The sequence below is a fragment of the Phocoena sinus genome, chromosome 15 (genome assembly GCF_008692025.1).
Source record: "Phocoena sinus isolate mPhoSin1 chromosome 15, mPhoSin1.pri, whole genome shotgun sequence".
NCBI lineage: Eukaryota > Metazoa > Chordata > Mammalia > Artiodactyla > Phocoenidae > Phocoena > Phocoena sinus.
The window spans coordinates 86617148-86638423 of NC_045777.1; the positions used below are offsets into that span (position 1 = coordinate 86617148).

The 21276-nt window shown below is 55.4% G+C and overlaps 2 protein-coding genes across 2 annotated transcripts in view; both read right to left on the reverse strand.

The window, feature by feature from the left end:
* LOC116740507 (kinesin-like protein KIF19) overlaps nt 1-5449 on the reverse strand; it is a 27431-nt gene extending 21982 nt beyond the window's left edge. The window contains 6 exon segments of the mRNA XM_032606149.1: nt 470-580; nt 842-987; nt 2701-2884; nt 3468-3588; nt 4699-4804; nt 5305-5449. Of these exon segments, the coding sequence (XP_032462040.1) occupies nt 470-580; nt 842-987; nt 2701-2884; nt 3468-3588; nt 4699-4804; nt 5305-5449 (813 nt within the window).
* The window catches only part of EIF3B (eukaryotic translation initiation factor 3 subunit B), a 22979-nt gene continuing 6768 nt past the window's right edge, over nt 5066-21276 (reverse strand). The window contains 23 exon segments of the mRNA XM_032606218.1: nt 5066-6477; nt 7192-7310; nt 8146-8173; nt 8175-8255; nt 8618-8695; nt 9222-9253; nt 9256-9273; nt 9276-9345; nt 11271-11409; nt 12205-12260; nt 12262-12284; nt 13778-13835; nt 13837-13877; nt 13880-13900; nt 14758-14830; nt 16467-16677; nt 17931-17977; nt 18367-18433; nt 18516-18647; nt 19459-19616; nt 20007-20135; nt 20324-20381; nt 20686-20805. Of these exon segments, the coding sequence (XP_032462109.1) occupies nt 7207-7310; nt 8146-8173; nt 8175-8255; nt 8618-8695; nt 9222-9253; nt 9256-9273; nt 9276-9345; nt 11271-11409; nt 12205-12260; nt 12262-12284; nt 13778-13835; nt 13837-13877; nt 13880-13900; nt 14758-14830; nt 16467-16677; nt 17931-17977; nt 18367-18433; nt 18516-18647; nt 19459-19616; nt 20007-20135; nt 20324-20381; nt 20686-20805 (1744 nt within the window). The 3' untranslated portion in view covers nt 5066-6477; nt 7192-7206.

The following is a 21276-nucleotide window of genomic DNA, read 5'->3' on the forward strand; positions in this document are numbered from 1 at the left end:
ACAGCACTTGGCATGCAATAGCTGCTCAATAATTGACGATGACCTGGTCCTTCTACTTCCGACACCATTAAGATCTCGGCAATAGAAGAAACCTGTCTGCTCAGAGAGCTGGGCCTGTTTCCCTGGCTGGGGTGTGAGCCCCTGTGGGCAGGGAGTGTGTTCTAGCCCCGTGGTGGACAGGACACGGCTTTGTTGGATGGATGGGTGGGTGGACAGACGGACACATGGACACACAGAGGAATAAATGAGGATGCGTGTAAAGCCCGGGCAACTGGCAGCCCCCGGCATCCATGGAAGGGGTCTGCTACCTGTCCCTGGAGTGACCCAGAGCACCAACTTCCTCGTTTATCAGGGAGACCCCGTGAGACGTCACGGATGAGGTCACCTGGCCGCCAAGTCCTCCCACATGAGGACACCCTTGGCGGGCCTGGCCCAGCGGAGCCGTGGGGTGGTGGGTAGGGCCGGGCACCTGGGAGGTGTGCTGGTCAAACACGATGTCGAAGATGAAGGTCTTCTCCCGGGACCGGTGTGTGTGCAGTGTGTCCTCAGGGTCCTCGCTGGGGCCCATGAGCACCACCGTCTAGGAGCAGTGAGAGGCAGGGCTCGGAGGAGGGGCCGCTCACAGAATCAGGGCGGAGGGAGGACCCCAGGCCTGGCCTCTACCCTCAGAGGCATCCAGGGGCTCGGCCCGGACCTGGGAAGGGCTGCAGGCCTCTGCACTCACCCCCAGGCAGCCTCTCCACTTCCATCTGAGGGTGCAGCATCTCCTGGCTGCTGCACCCCCAAAGCCTTGACTGTGAGCCCCCAGGCCGGCTGGGCTCTGCTTCCGGTCCTCACATACCGGCGCCCAACCAACGCCGAATACCTCGGCCCCGCCTGGACGGCAGCCCGGATGCCCCTGAACAGCCGGCCGGGGCACTGAGGGCTGGGTGAAGAGCCCCGCCGGCCACAGCGCCCTGAGTAGCACCCGCAGGTGGGCAAGGGGCTCTGCGGAGGGCAAAACACCTAGCCAGAGGCCTGCTACTGCGATATCTGCACGTGGCCCTAGGGATATGCCTTTCGCACCCGACTACCTCTTGCTCATGGGGCCGTGCCACCCAAAGGAAAGGGGAGAACGGAGGCGGGGGGGCGCAGGTACCTGGAGGGGGCAGGACCCGTCCAGCTCTGCAGCTCTGCGCTCTCTGAGCGCCTTGGGTGCCCCCTCCTCAGGGCCTCTCCTTTCTCACATAAGTATGTAATTATACAGTAAGGTGTACAAGCTCCTCTGGGGACTGGGTTCAGAAGAGCCTTTCCCAGGGGGCAGGGGCAGGGCAGCTGGAGACTAGTGGAGCTGTTTACTCTGGTGCGGGGCCTGGGGTGCACCAGGGAGTCTTAGGGGCAGGACTGGGCCCAGCAAGAGCCCCACCACCTGGCCACCCGCCCATTCCACCCAGGGCTGCCAGAGCTCCCTGGGAGGAGGTCAGCGCCCCCCCACGATGGGCGACGTGCCAAGAATTGGGGACTGATGAGATGACTTTGAGAGCCGCTATGGATTCCAGCAAATTATTTGCCTTAACAGTTATTCCAAGGGCACTGCCTGCTTCCTCTAACTTGTGTCGTTTTAATGAGAGGTGCACACAGTTTCAAGACTTGTCAGCCTGTGGGACAGCAGCCGCTGCCCCACCCCTGCTGCCCCGACTCCTGTGGCTGACATTCGGGCTGTGACCGCCCTGTCTGTACAGAACACGGGCCCCTACGTCCCGCCTCCCAGTGCAGTCACGTCACAAATTTAGTTAGAGCCACGCCGTCTCCACGTTAAGACTATCTATGTAAACGCTCTTCAGAGCTCGGCCAAATCCCTTCCTGCAAAACCTTGTTCCCCTCAGTGTAACAAGCGTCCTAACAGGTTTTACTTGCTTAGGTCTCCATGAACTCAGCACTAATCCACACCAGCCTCTTTGCCCACGCCCCTCGGCACGTTTCCACACCCCAGACGTCCTGTCCACTCATCATCCTGCAGTGTCACCCCCGAGCTCCTCCCCTGGCACCCCCGTCCCCCGAGCCGGGGGTCCTTTGCCCTGGAGTGCAAACGCACATCCTGGGTAAAGCTGCCTCTCTAGTGACAAGTGGGGAAATGCAATTCAATTTTCTTTTACCCCAATTTGGCATTTATGCTGGCGAGTGACGACCACGGGCAACGACACTTCTGCGCTGAGAGCTCAGCTTCTGAGCCTGTTCCCAAGGAGCAGGAATCCTTGGCGACGTGACGGCGTGACGGCTTGCCGTCGGGGTCCTGCAGGGGCCCTCTCCCAACTGCACACCTAGCCCCCACCTGCTGGAGCGCCCGCGCCCCCTCCCGCTCCGGCCCCGCCACTCCCTAGAGACCGCCGATCTCCAACCCCCACCCCGCCCCCGCGCGCCAGGCTGCTCAAACGTGTCGTCAGTGACCGCCTCTGTCCGCTCCATTCTTCTCCGTGTTCTCAGCTCCCCGACATTATACTTTCTCTCTTGCTCGACGCCCACACTCCATCCCCACCCCCACCAGGGAGGGGAGCTGGGGCCGTGGGGGGCAGGCCCTTGAGTCCCCCCTCCCCCCGGCTCCACCCCAGTGTCTGGAACGTGCCGGCCACTGTGAGCACTGATTGTTTTCCGCAAGGGAGGGAGGGAGGGAGGGAGGCGATCGCACGCGGGCGAGCTCCGCGACCGGTGACACAGCCCCACCCGGTCCCCCGCCTTGTGTGACGATGACGGAGGCCCCTTCCTCGCGGTCTGGCGTCGCTGAGCGGGGCGGGTCCGAAGCGCCACCTGCTGGCGGGGACACCGCGGCAGCTGCCTCCCAGTCCTCCCAGGTCAAGGAGACCCCGGCCCAAACCTCCCGACTCACCTCCCAAGAGCCTCCCACTCTCTGGGGAAGCAGTTAAGGCCGCTGAACCCCCAGGCCCCACCGGGTGCTGACTTCCGGTTCACAGCCCACGATGGTGCTGAGAGGAGCACTGTGATCAGGCCACCCTCTTTAGTCTGAACTGGGGAGACTGAGGCACAGAGAGGTGAAGTAACTTGCCCCAAGGTCACACAGCGGCTAAGGAGTCCTACCATCTCACCCCGGCTCCTTTACCCCACCACCCGAGGGACCCAAACCTTCACGCAGGCTGTGAGCACTTTCAGAGCAAAAGTTGGTTTTCTGAGTAGAAAATCCCTGGGCTCTTGTTTCCCATCATTCTCTGCCCCACCTCCAGCCCAGTTCTAAGGGAGTCCCACAGGAGACCCTCTGGGATGGCGCCGACCCAGGCCTCGAATCCTCCTTAGTCACTGAGCTGTGAGCCGCCAGCAAAATGCTTCTGGGCCTCTGCTTTCTCGTCCGTAAGATGGCAAAGTTCCTCCTGGTAGAAACGGTAGCTTACGGTTCTCCCTGAACGGGGACGGGGTTACGACAGGGTCTCTCTGTAACCAGCCTACAGGTCAGGGGCGAGTGCCGAGCCTCTGCTCACCCGTCTAATGGGCTGAGCTTCCACGTCACCCAGGAGACAGGCCTCGGGGGACCTGATGGGGCCAGGGTAGGGGGCGTCTACACCACTGCATCTGGGGGTTGTGGCCTGGGCCCTGAGCTCCCTGGGGAGTGAGATTCAGAGGGCAAGGGTGAAGGCACATCTGGAGGTGGGGAGCAGGGGGTCACCAGGTCCCCTGAGGGAAGGCTGAGCAGAGCAGGGGCAGAGCCCTGGACGGGGACCTGGGCTGACGACAGAGACCTGACCTGTGACAAGCAGGCACCTGGGGCAGCGGGTCAGGCAGCCCGAGCCACGCAGCCAGAGCGCTGGCCAGGCACGCGGAGGAGAACCCGCCCCGTGAGCGTCTGGTCCTCGGGCTCCACCTCCCTCCTGGCTGGGCTGCCCTGGGCCGGGGAGGGGCCGGCAGTGGGGCCGGCAGTGGGGTGGGAGGGCTGGCTGGCTGGAGACACGAGCTTCTTGCTCCCTGCTACGCTAGCAGGAGAGACCTGGCTGCCTGTCAGCCCCACCCTGCCCCGCTGACATCAGCGGGGCCCCAGGAGCCCAGCTGGTCCTTAAGTGTCTCAGGAACTGCCCACGTGGTTCGGGTGGGCCCCCTCGCCTGATGCCATGGCAACCCCAGGGTTCCTACATGCCTCGCCTGGCCTGCAGGTACGCCTGCCTGAGATCTGCACCCACCAGACTTGGCCCTTGGCCCTGGAGGCTTGTCCCCACCAAAGGGGGACACATGCCACCAGCTAACATTTGATGAAATAATCCCCTCGGAATACTTCTCCCCAAAGACACATTTCTAAAGCAAACTTGAAATGACCTGCGGGTTTTCCTGATTTTTAGGACATGGCTTTTAAGCCCCTTTCCCACGCTGCCAGTCTGCACCACAACCCAGGGCCTGACTCCCATGAACCATCAGGCGTATTTACTGCTTGAATGCTGCGCTCAACTTTTCCAACGCCGTCTCCAGGGAAGTCACTGCACCTGAACCAAGCAGGCCGCACCTGCCGTCACGCCAGGTGACAGCAGCACTGCTCCCGCCCACGAGAGCCAGGGTGCGTGTAGGTGCAGTAAATTGCTACTGCATTTTCATATAAACCGCGGAGACACCAGATCCATGAAGTTCGGATCTGAGAAACCCAACTTAACGGTTCGAGCTACAGAGGCCCATTCACCCCAGCCACGGCTCTCAGTCCGGCCAGCCCGGCACAGGGAGCGGCCACACCCGGTCACTTGGTCGTCCACGGGCAGGAGTGTGCTGGTCACGTCCAGGTCAGTGCTGGGCTCCAGGACTTCTTGGCCACACGAACGAGGCCGGGGAAGGGGCGCCCCTTTAACATCCACGCTCCCCCTCAAAGGCCAGGCCTCTGACCCACCAGGTTCCTACACAAGGGCAGATCCCTCACATCCTGACTGCTCTGAACACGATGGAGAGCAGGCCCGCGTGGGTGGCCAGGAGCCCAGCACCCACCCCGATGCCCAAGCTGGGGACACTCTGCCTGCCCCTCCCCCGGGTGGGTGGGGAAATTCTTCTACAAAGGGCCGGCCGTGGGACACCCAGTTCACAGAAAAAGAGAGGTAATGCCAGCACGATTGCTTAAGAAATTTTTATTCACAAACTATGTAAAAGTTACAACTAGCCCGTTTAAAACAGTGAAAAGTTAATCTTTCAAAAGCTCTGTTAAAAATCTGTTCACGTGATAGAGCCATGTGCCATTTCCTCCTTACTGCCACGAAATCAGAAAAACTAGGTCTCGACACAGTGAAGTTTAAAGAATGTGAAAGGAAACAGGAATTGCTGTGACCCCGAGCGGGCGCGAGGATGAGCTACACGGCAGGATGAGGGGCTGCAGAGGAAGCCCAGGCCCCGAGAGGAAGAGCGCGAAGCGCCGGCTCACACGGGAGAGGCCAGGTAGCGGGGCCGCTGCCGGTCGGGGCCGCTCCGCACCAGCCGGCCGAGCCGCGGGGGCAGACATTTGCCCGTCCTGCCCCACAAGGTCGTCTTAGGTCTGTCCACCGTACACAGAGGTCATGGCTGTGAGCTCCAAGCGCACTGTTCCGTGCTTCGCTGCTTTTTAAACTAAGCTTCGGGTTCCAGGAGAGAAAGAGACAGAGGTCGAAGCTGCCGTTTCACAAGGCACCGAGGGCAGCAGGACACTGCAGGTGAAAACGAGCTGAGTTACCTGGATTTGCTCACTCCCTCCTCCGCGGGGGAAAGAGTTAGATACTCAAACAGGACCACGTACTAGTGGCTAAAGTGACAACTGTCCATGGAAGTCTTCAAACCTGTGTAGCTGAGGAAAAGGCTAAAGGGTTCTTTCTCATCAGGTGAACCACAAGCACAGGAAACAAAAAATTGAAAAAGAAGAAACTGTGTTTGGGCTGACGCATCGCTTTTCAAAGCTCAGCTGCAGCGCAGAAGGACAGCCCGAGGGAGGCGGACGGCCCCGCCCTGCCTCTCGAGCACAGCGTGGCATGCACTGAGCCCAGCGGTGGCTGCGGCTGCTACTGTGGCAGACGGGAGAAGCATGAAGGTCAAGGCTGCAATCTACGTTCAAAGACAGGAGAAAGACAGCTTTTTCATACAGGTTTGCTTTTATTTCCACGTTCAGCCTGTTGAGAGAACCTGTCACAACCTGAATGGCGGGGGACGCGCTGGTGCCCCAAGCGGCTTCCCTGCTGGCGGCCAGGGAGCCCTGGAGGGACCCTGCGCGGCTGTGGACGGCGCTGGCCATGTGAGGCAGGGCCCAGTCTTCGGTGCGATTAGAAACCCAGCGAGAGAAAACTGAGAGCAGCACCGGCAAACCTCCCCCACCCTGGGTACCAGGGGCTGAAAGGCACAGCGACGTGTGGAGACGGCGAGTCCCAGGCGTGGCCACAGCCCGGGCGAGAGAAAGCGCAGGTGAAAAGTCAGGAGTGGGCAGGCTTTCCGCAAAAGGATGACCTCGGTTCCAGCACAACACACGGTGACGCTGCAACAAGGGCACACCGTCCGCTCGCTGTCCTGTAAGAAGGGAACTACATCAGGTGGTCAGCGGCGGCCTCGGCCCCAGGCGAGCACGCGTGGTGAGCGCACGGCACACGTCCTTAGGAAGCAGGAGGGACCACGCCGGCCCGGCGCCTGCAGACGAGCAGCAGCCTGGACGCGGAGCCCCCGGCCCTGCTCTCCCTGCCGCGGAGGCAGCACGGCCGGACACCGAGGCACACGGAGCCCCGGACCTCCTCTCCCCCCACACACGTCCGCTCTGAGGTCCAGAGCCGCCACGTCTTTTCTGTTATTGAAGCCTGCGTTCCGGCTGCACCTGACAGGGTTTTGGAGGCTCCTGTCTCAGACCAACCAGGGACAGACCAGAACGGGTGCTGCGGCTGGCGAGGCCCACCTTTCTGCTGGACACCCTGAGGCCTTCGCCCAGCAAAGCCCCCTCCTCTTCCCTAGGCATCAACCACCAGTGCCTGCCCCAGCCCTCCTCTCACCCATGGCCAAGGCCTGCTGGATTTTACGGGAGCCTGAGGCCCAGAGCTCTCAGATGCAAGGCTCCGGACACCCAGGGTCTGCACTGGACCCCTCACAGCTCACAGGCAAGGACGTGGCTAACCCTGAGTACCGGCAACTGGGCTTCACTCAGCGCCTTACATGAGCTGCCTTCTGACTTGCGGGAGAGCAGAACAGGAAGGAAGCGCAAACAGGACACCGTGTGCTCCCCGTCTCAAGGCTCACCACAGTGCTCCCGGATCACTCCTGGTTTCCAAGAGGAATAATTTCTTCGGTGACAAAAAACTCGATGGTCTCCTCCTCCCAGTCGTCCACGTTGCTGTCCAGCTCGTCAGTGTCCACACCTGCAGGAGCAGCGGGCGTGCGTGTGTCACACCGTGTGCAGATGTGGGGCGAGAAGTTGTGAAACACATTCACACACACACATACGCGCGCCGCGTCCCGCACCCGCCAAGAGGCCGATGTGAACACAGCGAGGTCCCCTGCAAAGAAAGGACTATGGCCTTGACTTGCAGGCAGCAAGAACCTCTCAGTTCTTTTCAAGAGTCTTTTAAAGATTCCTTTAAGATACTTTTAAAGAGAGAATTCCCTGGCGTCCAGTGTTCAGAACTCGGTGCCCTCACTGCAGGGCCTGGGTTCAACCCCTGGGCAGGGAACTAAGATACCGCAAGCCACAGTCTTCTTTGAAGATTCTTTTTAAGAATCTTAGACAACACATGACGTTTCTGAAAACTCTGGGAAATTAAGATGAAAAAAAGGAAAAACACTTCTTTTTTTTTTTTTTTTTTTCGGTACGCGGGCCTCTCACTGTTGTGGCCTCTCCCGCTGCGGAGCACAGGCTCCGGACGCACAGGCTCAGCGGCCATGGCTCACGGGTCCAGCCGCTCCGCGGCATGTGGGATCTTCCTGGACCGGGGCACGAACCTGTGTCCCCTGCATCGGCAGGCGGACTCTCAACCACTGCGCCACCAGGGAAGCCCGAAAAACACTTCTTTAACCATACGCTTTGAAGAGTGCATCTCTGGCTAACAGAGTTACCTCCTCGCAATTCTAGGGAAAAACCCTTTAACCATGCGCTTGGAAGAGTGCATCTCTGGCTAACAGTTACCTCCTCGCAATTCTAGGGAAAAACCCTTTAACCATACGCTTGGGAAGAGTGCATCTCTGGCTAACAGTTACCTCCTCGCAATTCGAGCCGTGCGTTTTTTCTGCTCCATATAGAGTTCTTGAGCCATTTTCCGGTATTTTCGGAAATCTTCCATCATGGTCCGTCTTCTCTCCACTAATTCCTGTGGATAGGGTTGCAGAGAACTTACACAACTAACAGCTCGCATCACTGCCATAACTTTGCTCAACCCAAATGGAAGTGAAAACACGGTCAGCAGTAGGCCCACCTGACGGGGTGACGTAAGGACTCTACACACACTCCGGGGGCAGCAAAGGTGGGACCTGTGCTCGCCGCCTTCTGCCTCTAGCGTGGCCCGTACCACCCGCCTTCCGTGTCTGAAACGCCAGCCACCCGAGGGCCACAGGTGGGCCCCGGCGGCACAGAGCCGCCCCCGCCAGTCTGTCCCCGTGGCCTGGCGCCGGCCTTCTCTGCCATGAGGGGATGGTCCTTGGCACCTCCCTCAGGCCTGGGGACAAGGCTAACCTTTGAGGCTTTGGATTGGCTCAAACGGTCCTTCTGTTCAAAGATCTTGGAGTATTTCTTCAGATCCTTTTTAATTTGCTGAAACAAAGACAAGTCACTCAGGATTTACATATTCAAAGCAAGAACCACAAATGTAATCCTCAGAGCTGCCAACGTGGAGAACGACCTCCTCAATGATGAGCAAGCATGGCCTCCGAGAGTGCTCAAACGCAGCGTCCGTACGTCAGTGGCCTGTCCTCCTTCCTGGGATTTACAGGCTCCCTCAGCTCTGTCCTGATACCATCAGCGTGTTTCTCCATCACTATGTAAATCCCAGCAGGACTTTTTAATTGCCCCTGCCACCTTTCTCATCCCGCCCCAGTTTGTGCGAACTCCTGGAACGGTACCGACGTGGCCTTAACCTGAAAATCTGCTTCCGCTCTGAAGCTACTCTTTTCCTTTTGGTTCTTGAGTCGTTCTGCGTCTCTTCACAGGGTCCCCCATAAATGTCACGTTTCTGCTCCTCACTCGTTATCACCCTAACGGTAACAGGAAGCAGCAGCGGCTCCATTTCAGCGCCCGTCGCCCCCACGTGCCTACACCCGACGAAGAGACACAACCAGACCTTGACCTGGTCCTGGCTCAGGAGGGTCGGGGCCGAGGCCTCCACAGCAGCTGCAGAAGCGGTCTTTGCTGTTCTTCTGCAGAAGGCGGCCTTGGAAAGTCCACAGCCAATAGGCATTGTCCACCTGGAAGAGAGCAGAGGCCCCGCTGAGCTGCCCCCTGCACCACGTTCCACCAGGAGGCAGAGGCCCTGGAATCCTTAGTGCTGGCAGAAGTGACAAAATTAACCATTACGTTCAACAACTGTTCAGGAGCCAACAATTTGCCAAACAAACGTCGCTGGCACTTGGGAGACACCTAAACTCACGTACCTGACTGGACAGCGCAGCGTGCGCAGCAGCTAGGAACAGGGCTAACAAAAGCAGAAATCAACCACGTCACCAAACACGGTTCCGCTGGATAAAGGAAGCAGTGCCACAACCTACGCCTCTGGTGAACTCCCGCTGCAGACCAGCACTCGGGGAGCAGTTAACACCGCGTGTCAGTCGTCTAAAAGGTTTGTAAAGTGTCAGGGTAGGCCTCACTGAGGCGAACCTCTGAACAAACTAGACACGGGCATGGTCAACATATCCTGATCCGAACGCAAGGATATTACTCAAGACACTGTTTCCAGTGACATTTGCAAAGCCCGTGTTCCTAAAACTTCATCACTTCGTTAAACAGAATTGCCCTAATTGGTCTGTAAACATGCACGAGCTGGTTCAACTGTCAATACCTCAATCAATAACGACAGTCAGTAAAGACAAGGCAGAGTCCTCAGCAAGTTTAACCACCAGCGTGAGAACACTGAACGTGTGAACCAGACGCTACAGAGCGTGATCTGTACGGACACCAATTCTGAGCCCCACGAACCTCAGGCTATGGATCTCTCCTGAGACCCAAGAGGAAACGGGTCCTCTCCCCAGAAAAGTGCCCGTGCACAGACACAGCTTCATGCCCTTTCAGGGAGGCCCCAGGCCGAGAAGCCCGCTCACTGGCGGTGCCACACCTGCTCCTGCGATCACAGAATCCTGTTTCTACCTCCACTGACACATCCTCAAATCTTTTGCTAACGACAGAGATGATGATCTTTTCAAGAAGTTAAAAACAGAAACGGCAAACGTTTTCTCACAGCCCAATTCAGACAGCAAATCCTGACTGAAGGCTGAGCAGTTTCAGATGCTGGGAACACAGCTCAGAAGAGGAGAAAAGGCCCTTGTCCTTGCAAAGTTCCATGCCAGCCGGAAAAGGGGACAAGGAACTCGTAACAACGGCTAAGGTGAGCGCATGTCATTGAGCACCGTGAAAACATAGAGCGGGGTGAGAGGACGCGGGAACCAGGTGGGGAGGGGGCCTCTGCGGATGCACGCTTGGTGACACCGGAATGGCAGGAAGCACAGCACCTACGTGAACTGACATTCCAGGGAGGGGACGCACGCAGAGGCCACGAGGCGGGAGCGAGCACGGGCGCTTGGGGCCAGCGTGGCCTCCACTCAGGAAACGCGCACAGCCAAAGGCTGTGCCGTCAGAGGCCGCCGCACAGAGGACCCAACGGGCCGGGTGACCAAGTACTGACGGTCCGAAGCAGGAACGCCTCAAGAGGGAAATACTGTGCTGGGAAAACACGTGCAAACCAGAAGAGACCCACCCTCCACCGGGGAGCCGCGCAGTGAGCAGCTGGTTTAGTCCCACAGTGCAGTGGGTGGGTGCTAACTGAGTCGGGAAGCGGTACCATCTGATTCCCACTCTACAAGCCCTCTCTGGCTGCAGCGGCAGATGTGGGCGGCCCGGCTCCGACTGGAGCGACTAAGACGCGCTCTAACTTAGGAAGAGAGATGAAACAATGCTGCCCTGTTTGTGGAGAAGGCTGGCTGCCCTCAGGGCTCTGGGGAGAGGGATTCTGAGCAGCCTGGGCCGGGCCGGGAGCTCAAGTGGATCAACCGCATCGCCCGCAGGGATGAGACGCAGGCGGGGAGGTGATGCGATGCCACGCTCTGTGCGCTCCCCCACGGCGAAGAGGGTTCCCCACAGCCCGGTCCACGTGGCACCGAGGCTCCCCATGTCCCCGTACCTTGTGGCTCCACCAGGACACGGAGGTGATGACATAGCGCCCAGTCGGATCCCACTCGACGTCGGAGGCCATGTAGTGCTCCGCGATATTCATGACCGTACAGTCCGAAGTGTCAACGAAGGCCAAGGCGCCGTTCATACTGGGGAACAGACAGCACGGTGGGCCTTCTGCAGGAGCCGTGTGTGTGCCCGCCCCCGGCTCCAGGGTGAGGGTACAGGCCAGACTCGGGAGCCCGGGGTTCCCTAACTACCACCTCATCACCGACGTGGAAATAATCACAGCGATGACCTCGTAAGGATGTTGTGACTGAAGATGTACAGGGCACACGAGCACGTAGTGTCTGCTGTGATTATTCTCAGAGGGAAGGCTGTCTGAGGCCAAGCCTCCAAAGCCACAGCAAGAAGCACCTACGCTGAGACGGGGTGTCCTGCCGCTCGGAGGCAGCACTGCACACGTCCTGCTGGAAACAGCAACTAAGGGGGGAGCGGGCGAGGGTAACGCCCAGGTCCTCGTGGTCACACCAACCAGAGGACAAGATGGGCTCACGGCCTGACTGAACATCCTGCCTACAAGGAGACACGGACCTTACAACATGGCAACGGGATCGCCAGCAAGAGGTCCTGCGTAACCACGCAGACCTGTCCCTCCAGGCCCGCGGCGAAAGCGCCTGTGGCCAGGCTGTTTTAATCTGCCTGGTCCTTGGCCTGCGTCTGGGGAGCAGGATGGAGACGCCACACAACGCTTCACCCAAACGGGCCGACCCTTTTGTGGGAGAACCCGTTCCACCGCATCTGCGCAGAGCCAGCATCGCTACCTGGCCCCCGAAGGTAGGGTAGCCAGCATACCCTACCTTTGGGGGGGCAGGGGAGCGGGCCCGGGGCCAGGGTCTCTGCACAGCCCACACCAAAGCCCACCGCATCAGACAGAAACCCACCTCCGCAGACCAGCCAACACAACGAACTGCCCTTGGGGGCTCCAGAAGATGGTGTTTGGCCTGCTGTTTATCAAACATCTCTGAAAGGAAAGAAAGTGTCAGAGGTCAGCCTGCAGCAGAGACGGGAGGACCGGCAGTGGGCTCTCGCTGCCCCCCATGGGTGTATACACCACAACTCTACGGAGGTACCACACCTGTTTGGCTACCTGTGAAAACAGGTCAGAAAAAATCATCTTCAGTACACCTCAAATTATGACCCAGTTAAAAAAAAAAAAAAAAAAAAAAAAAAGCAGGGACGGGGGATTCTGAAGCTGCAATGCTATCTTAAATGACATTTTCCGTTCAAAATAATGTCCCTGACAAGGTCCCTGACAAGGTACCTGACAATGTCCCTGGACAGAAGACTCCACTTACGGTTAGTGTGATTACAGGGACTCAACACCAGGGTGAGGAATCCAGTTTTCATCAGATTCTCAAAGAGGCGTGCGACCCCGAAAAGCCTAAAATCCACTCCTCTAGTGACTCACACGCCTTTCTAACTAACAAGCCATCCAACTCCATCATCTCTCCAAACCACTCACTTCCTGAAGGGCTAGAGCCAGGTCCTCGCCCTGGGGGTCTCTTCACGCAGGAGGAAGGAGCAGGGCGCGGAGGGGGGTGAGGCTGCGTCACCCTGAGCGGGGGCGGCACGACTCTCGGACCAAGACAAAGCAAAGAGAACGCTGTTGGCAGACGTGCTCTACGGTCCCCACCACGAGGAGGCCGGGAAGTGCGTGCGACGACCCCGACACGGACCCTTCGGGGGGGCAGGGGAGCGGGGCACTCGGAAGGCAGAGGCACTCGTGTACTTGCTCTTTTGTAACCCACTTGGTAACGAGAGACCATGAAGTCTTCCTTTCATGACGAAGGGAATTAATAAGAGTCAATTTTGTGATAGACAGCCAACTGATAACACCACGAAATGATTCTACCACAAGCACTGCTAAACTTCAGGAAGTAAACCTGAGAAGTCTCTCAGGAAGAGCTCTTCCCAGGGCACAGGAGTCCCCGTCAGGTACTGGGATGACCCCCCTGCCTTTGTGGCAAGAAGCCCTGGCTGAGGTTCGGGGAGCGTGGGGCGAGCACACCCTGAGGGCGCCTCACCCTTGAGGTGGGTGCAAGAGGTCCCCCACCTCAGTCCTCACAAAGAGAAACGCTGAAGCAGCCAACGAGCACCCGCCTTGTGTTCGGCACTAAGGACGCAGGACAGGAGAGCAAGGAGCGGGGAGCCCCGCTGCGTCCAGGCTGGGCGAGGAGCCTGTCCTGAGGGAGGAGCAGACCGAGGGCGGGCATGTGACCCCAACCCAGAGCGGGCAGCTGCAGCCACAAGAGGAGAGGACAGGACTTCGGAACAGTGAAGTACAAGGGCCCCGCGGGAGCGCAGAGAAGGCCCATCCTTTGCAACAAACTCCCTCTGGGGCCATCACCACCGCCACGGGCCCACGTGGCCCTCCGCACCTGTCCCACCGAGCGCTCTGCGCGGAGCGACGACCGAGCTCTGTCCTGAGAGTCGGGCGCAAGCCACCTACATTACTGATGAGCTCAATCTTGCCATTGTTCTTCACGTGGTAGAAAGACACTGATATCCGAGGGAGCTTCCCCATGCAGCACAGCAAACTTACTCCCGTTCGGCTCCAGGCGAAGGCTATGATGGTTTCTAAGACCGGGAAGAAGGGTGAGCTCCTTTTGGTCACTTAGGAACAGAACACTCTTGACCAGTTAAAGTTATTCAACCAGAGAAATGCCCCAAATTCTTAAATTCATTCAAAGGACCAGAGAACAGCACAGAAGCAAAGGCAGCACGCTGCACCTGTGTGGAGCCGCCCGGCCAGCAGGGACAGCACCCTGCGCCCCGCCCCGTCCTGCCGCAGGGGCGGGGAGGGGCAGGCCAGGTGCGGTGCAGCCTGTGGACAAACCCTCCCCACACTCCTCGCCGCGGCCCTGGGCGCAAGGGCTCACGCGCCTCTCTACCCAGGCAGCGCGGCCACTTCACCCCCTTCCCCTCCTCCTCTCCCCAGCAAAACAGAAAATACAGCCTAAATTTTCCACCTAAAGACAGAAACACAGCATCTGAAGTTTCCATGAGTCCAAAGAAACCCACCAAAAAAACAAAACACCTCTATTAAACTGAGAACCTTCACACGTAAGAGCACAAGTCCTTCGGCTGCCGTCACTGGGCATGTGATGAAAGCCTGCCCTTCACACTCTCTCCCAAGTGTGGAAAATGGTGAGAACCCCTGTTCCTCTGCTATATAAGCAGATCGCGTGGTGTGTGAAAAACAGGAGGCATCACTTCACTTGGCAAACTGGAAAAGCTAGAGACTGAAGTTGGAAAAGGACAACACCCTAAACACATGCATGTTTTGTAACTTAGAGCCGGGTGCTGTTCACTGTGAATCAGGGTTCCGAGTCTCGGCCATTCTACCTGGGCCATGAATTTACACAGAAGCTTTAAGGGTACGTGTGACAGCACACAGGTGAACTCAACCACAGGACAATGACAATGGGACTTGCCTTTCATTTCGACCACATCGACAGGCACCTGTTTTTCTCTCATTCGGAAAATTTCAAAATTTGTGACAACACCCTGTGTAAAAAAAAGAAAAGGAAAGGGGTAACATTCTGGAAACTGAAAGCATGAGGAAGACAGGACAATTTAAGAATTTAATGAAAGATTAAACATATACACCTGGTAAAGACATATGACTATCTGTAGTGATTAAAATGATGAAACAAGAACTCTCAAAAGCTGATGGAGGGGGACTTCCCTGGTGGCACAGTGGTTAAGAATCCGCCTGCCAATGCAGGGGACACAGGTTCGAGCCCTGGTCCGGGAAGATCCCACATGGCGCGGAGCAACTAAGCCCGTGCACCACAACTACCGAGCCTGCGCTCTAGAGCCCGCGAGCCACAACTACTGAGCCCGCGTGCCGCAACTACTAAAGCCCACATTTCTAGAGCCTGTGCTCCGCAACAAGAGAAGCCACCGCAATGAGAAGCCCGCGCACCGCAACAAAGAGTAGCCCCCGCTTGCCACAACTAGAGAAAGCCTGTGCACAGCAATGAAGACCCAACGCAGCCTAAATAAATAATTAAAAAAAAAAAAAAAAAAAAGCTGATGGAGGTAGAAACTGGTACAGTCTCTGGAGAGCTAATGGATCCCACCACCCCCAACCCAGATTCTATTCAAGACCTGCCCTAAAGGTCATCTCAAGCACAGATAGGTCCAAGAATACACATCGCAGCTGTAGTGCCATAAAGGTCCACTGACTAGCACTGATCCAACTATTTCAAAACAGCAGAACATCCTGCAGTGCGTTTCAAGATGCACTCACGTAAAAAGTGGGTGCTGTGTTATTCACAACAGCCAAAAGGTGGAAACTACCCAAGTGTCCATCAACAGCTAAATGGACAAACACGATACAATTCAATGGCCGCTGCTCAGCCACAAATGTAATGAGGGACGGGCACATGGCACAACCTGGATGAGCCTTGAACAAACGTTTAGTGAAGGAAGCCAGATACAGAAGGCCATAGAGCGCACAACTCCATTCACATGAAATGTCCACAATAGGGAAATCCAGAGACAGGAAGCAAGAAAGCAGATTAGAGGATGTCAGGAATGGTGGTGACTGCTGATGGGCGTGGAGTTCCTTTCGGGGGCGATGGAAAGGTTCTAGAATTAAGACAGTGGTAACTTGTACAACTGTGTGAATGCAATAAAATCCAGTAACTGTACACTTAAAAGAACTTTTTTTGGTAAAAGGAAGAGGAATATTTCCATTAGAAGGAAAAAAATCACGCAATTTTTTGGTTAAGTTCAATATTAACTGATGCAAACCAACAGAAAGTGTGGATGCAGAACTGTCAAGCATGCTACCCTGTGTTTAAAGAGAAAATCTAAAAGAAAACAACCTACTCATTTTAACTCCTTCAGTGAAGGCAGGTGGGTGCCTAGAGATTTCCCTGTGTTCTCTTGTGAACGCGAACCTACGTCAACTCTAAACTACACGAATGTTATCACCCACTCAACGTTTTCCAGAAAAACATTACACTCCTCGGCTGGAATATGACAACACCTCTAGCTATGACACACCAGCTATCTTTCGGTGTTAGGTGGGTGTGAAAATAAGTCGTGAGTTTGAACCAAAAAGTCCATTAACACCCCCCGAACAGAACTGAGCCGTACAAGGAATGACCCCTGCCCACTGGCATCCACTTACCTGGGTACCTTTTGGAGTCCTATCTACTTTAACACACAAGTAATCTCCATTTTTCTGCCAATGTAGCTTGCAGTCCACAACATTAAATAGATTCCTAACTCTGATCTCTTGTCTGGTAGGAAGCTGCATCAGGGTTACCCTGGCTGGAATATCCTTATCTTCAGGCACCCAAAAGGCTATTATGTTACCACCGGGAGACCAGGAGAAGTCTCTGCAGAACAAAGAAAATGAAATGCTTACGAGGACTGGCTAAGAAATGATGAGAGCAGAGAACAAGAGACCTCATTCTCTGTGTAAAAGCTCAGCAGTGGCGCGTGTACCCCAAGAACACTAGTAGCAGCCAGCGCTCACTGAGCGCTCACTAGCGTGGGCTCCGTCCGCAGAACAACTCGGGGGCTTTGCTAGACACACTGTACCGTCGAGGAGAGAGAGAGGTGCTGATAAGACCACGCACTGTCGCACAGGGGTCACAAGACACAATCCCCAAGCTCTGAAACCCCACTCAAACTCTTAACCGCAAGGCAAGTAAAATAAACTTTAGGCTGATGGACCCAGCTACATGATTTCCGAAGATTCGTTAAGGGGCTAAAGGGGGAAAACCCCAAATCAAAAAATGTAAGAGGATTAAAGAAGAATTAGTGCAATTCTCTCTACTGCAAAAATTACCCTAAAAAGTGCTGTAACGAACAATCCATGAGTTCCTATCTGTGAAGAGTACCTTTACTTTTGCATTTTACTGAGAATTAATTCCCAGTTTTACTTTTAATTAGAAGCCATCGTTTTGCCCAAGAATGTAAACATAAAAATAATAAGAGGCGTGAATGTCCTTGCACTGCTGATACTTCACTGCCCCCAGAGATTTCAGGTAAATAAAAACGTGCCTCCAGGGCTTTCCCTGGGGGCGCAGTGGTTGAGAGTCCGCCTGCCGATGCAGGGGACACGGGTTCGTGCCCCGGTCCGGGAGGATCCCACGTGCCGCGGAGCGGCTGGGCCCGTGAGCCATGGCCACCGAGCCTGCGCGTCCGGAGCCTGTGCTCCGCAACGGGAGAGGCCACAGCAGTGAGAGGCCCGCGTACCGCAAAAACAACAACAAAAAAAACGTGCCTCCTCATTGACAGAGAAAACCAGCTGCAGTTCACTGAGGCCACGCAAACCCCATGGCACAGACCACCAAAGAGACACAGAGACTTTCAACTAAGTGGAGACCCCTCTTCCTCAAAGACTGCGCCCCCAAGTCTCTGGTTCCAAGGCAGAACCACGAAAGGAAGTAGGCCCTCAAGATGCCCCTACGCGCAGGAACGGTGAATGCTGACGGGGGCCGCCAACACAGTGCGCAGCGGCGGGCACGAGCCTGCCGTGACACCCTGGCGCTAGGGTGACAAAGCACCAGCGTTCTCTGCAACCGTGCAGGGGCCGAGCACCGGAGGAGGGAGGCAAAAGCCACATGCCAAGAGATTCGCTTACTTTATGCCAGAGATCTTCAAGCTCTTCTTGTCCAAAAGACCCATAGACTGTGGAAAAACAAGGTTACAATGGAGTTAAACCAGGCCAATGTCTCAGCGGTTCACACAACCTTTTACAACGTGAGCTTGCCGAGGGAGCAGTGTACGCAGAGGGTGACAGATCACAATGGAACAATTCACGCACAGTAGCGAAGGACACATTTCCGGAGCCCATTTCACCAACTCCCATCCTTAACCCCCTGCGGCAGCAGAAGCGGGGGCCGGCAGATTCAAGACCCAAATCCAGGACCCGAGCAACTGAGAGGCACAGAACTAGTCTCTCTCCCTTCTGGCTGCACCACGAATTAAGGGAAAGCACCGCGTCCTCGAGAAGCTACTGGAGCTGACAAGCAACTGACGGGGCAGCTCACTTTCAGATAATCAAGTAAATCACTTACAGGAGTTTCATAGATACTGAGAGTATCGAGTGTCATTCTGGCAAAGAATTTACCATCATGGCTCCACCTACAAAGAAGAACAGTGCCAGACTCATCGACGAAGAAAAGGCCGCAGAGAGGTCACCACTGGCCACCACGGGTCCACTTACTTAAAAATAGGCCAATGGGCTGAGCTTTCACAGTGAAAACCTCTCTTCTTCTGCCCGGTAAGAATGTCCCAGATGATGATGGCCTGAGGGTCATCCTGAGTGTCCATCAGGGGGCTAAAAGTCACCAGGTACCTGCAACAGAGGGGACACCTACTCATCTCCTGCACGCTTCCACGTCCTCTCACGTGAAGGTCACAGCTGTGTGGGCGTGGCGAGGACCTGTCCACGCCTCCGCTCCAGAAGGAGACTCTCCAGGCACAAGCGAGGCCGCCAGAACAGCAGCCGAGACCCGTGGAAGCAGCACTTCCTCCAACCCCAGGCTCCCCCGACCCTATCCTCCGCCTGGAGACCCCGCTCGAAATACGGAGCAGAGCCACTGTGGCACAGACCATTCACCCCGCTCGGCACCAGGGTGCTCCAAGGGTCACCTCAAAATGCTTCCCCGAGTAAAGCAATTATACTCCAATAAAGGTGTTAAAAAAAAGTTTCCCTGATGAAACCAGGACAAGGAATGATCCAACAGATTCCAAACAAAAGTCGGCTGTGTGCACGCGCGGGATGAGAGATGTGGAATTCTCATACTTTCTCTTCCTTGGATTTTAATTAAGACAACAAGGTAAAGAGAACAGATGGTCACGTGCAGTATCCACAGGGGACTGGTTCCAGGCCCCCCCCCCCCCGCCGCGGTCGATACCAAAGTCAGCAGATACGCAAGTCCCTTATGCAAGATGATGTAGTTTATGCAGATGTGTGGAGAAAGGAAACAATAAAGCAAATGCAACAAAATACTAACTGGAGAATCGCGGTCAAGAGCACACGGGAGTCCTCTGGACTCTTCCTATAATGTTTCTATTTTAACTTTAAAATTACTGCAGAATAAAGCTTGAAAAAATTACCCATAGAAGGCTGGCACGACTCCATTTGCAATTTTCGAACAGCTTACCTTTCACAAGGTGAGAAGTCAATAAGCTGAACCCCTTGGTGGCTGAATCTCTGAATTTGTTTGAATTTCTCTCCCCCCCAAAGAGCAATGCCTCGCTGATGAAAGGTCGCCAGGTAGGTGCCCTTAGGAGACCAACGCACATACGTCTCTGTCCATCTCTGTGGAAAGAATCAGTGCCGATGTTAACACAACAAAACGCCGAACACAGAGTCCAAAGTCTACAACAAATATACTCCTCAAGCTTTTAGCAGAAAACACAAGAAGCCTATCCACTTCTTAGGGTGCCTTTCAAAGCTGGAAGAATAGAAGTTGTTCTCAGAGGCGTAACCTCAAAGCACGTGACACTCACCTGCTCTTATACCAAGCTCCTCTTTTCTTTTGCTGTGTGGCTTTCGGGATCTTAGTTCCCTGACCAGGGATCAAACTCGGGCCCTTGGCAGTGAAAGCTCAAGTCCTAACCACTGCACTGGTCTGCCAGGGAATTCCCACCAAACTCCTCTTTGTTAAGGAAACATGAGGTAAGTCCCCACACGGCAGCAAATACCCACCGCTCTCTCTTCAATGGAGACCGGATCCTTGACGTCATTCCAGAATATGGAAGTGCGGTCTCCACTCTCAAATATCACACTGTACTGATCTCTGCATTCTGCCTCTTCAAGCCAATAACGTAAGTTTCCCTAGAAACAGAACCAAAGGCAAGGGATTGAAAACATTTCATTAATTTTAACCAAAGAATACATAACTGTTGCTCTTAAGAGACTCGACCAGTTCAGTCAGCAGCTTTAACTCCTGAGGAATACATCACTTCAAGCCGAGAGGCTAGCCACCATTTCTTCCCATTACGTATAGATTTTATACAACATACCAGGTCTTTGAAAGGTTGTTTCTCTGGAATATCCCATTCATCACTGATAGTCATGTACCTGGAAGAGTAGCAACACGACGATGATTACAAGGTTGAGTGCTTCTCAACCCCAGGCAGTACCGCACCCCTGCCCTCCCCGCAGGGGGAAAGGACAAGGTTTTGATTGGTCACAACCGGTGAGGGGACGCTGGTGGTCAGGGGGTGCTACTGGCCAGGGATGCAAAATGGTCCTGCAGTGGTCTGACGGGAGAATGCAGCTACCGAAAAGGCCACTAAGCACCCACTGCCCCCCGGGGCAGAAATGTCTGGCCATTCACGCTCAGGAAAATGCCCAGGTTCTCCTGGGCCGAGTCAGAACTCACTTGTCAAAATCGGTGAAGAGGTTGACTCTGAACGTGTGCTGCTTGTCGAGCTTGTAGCCATCGGCATTTTTCACAGCATCCAAAGCGTGGGCAGGGGATGCATATTCCAGGAAAATATACCTGCATCGAGAAAGAGGGCAACTCGCACAAGTTGCAGACGTGAAGGTCAGGCAGGGCACGCTCAACACGCCCAGCCCTCCACAGGGCTCGCACCCGCCATGAGTATCCGAGACCTGTCTTCCGGCCGTGTCCCGGAGGCAGTCAGATCCCTAGCAGAACAGTTCTAAACGTGAACAAAATCCTAGCAAAGATCCAAAGTCTCTAAGTACACAATCAGAAATTATAGAACAGCTAAGTAACCAAAATGTTCATTACCTTGACTATGGTAATGGTTTTATGGGTGTATACATACACCAAAACTTATGAAATTGTACACTTTAGAACTATCCGATTTTACCGTGTCAAGTACCTTTCAACAAAACTGTTTAAAGAGACATGGACAGTATCCGATTTTACTGTATGTCAAGTACCTTTCAACAAAACTGTTTAAAAAAACATGGGTAGTCTAATACTGTATTACAGGCAAAATTA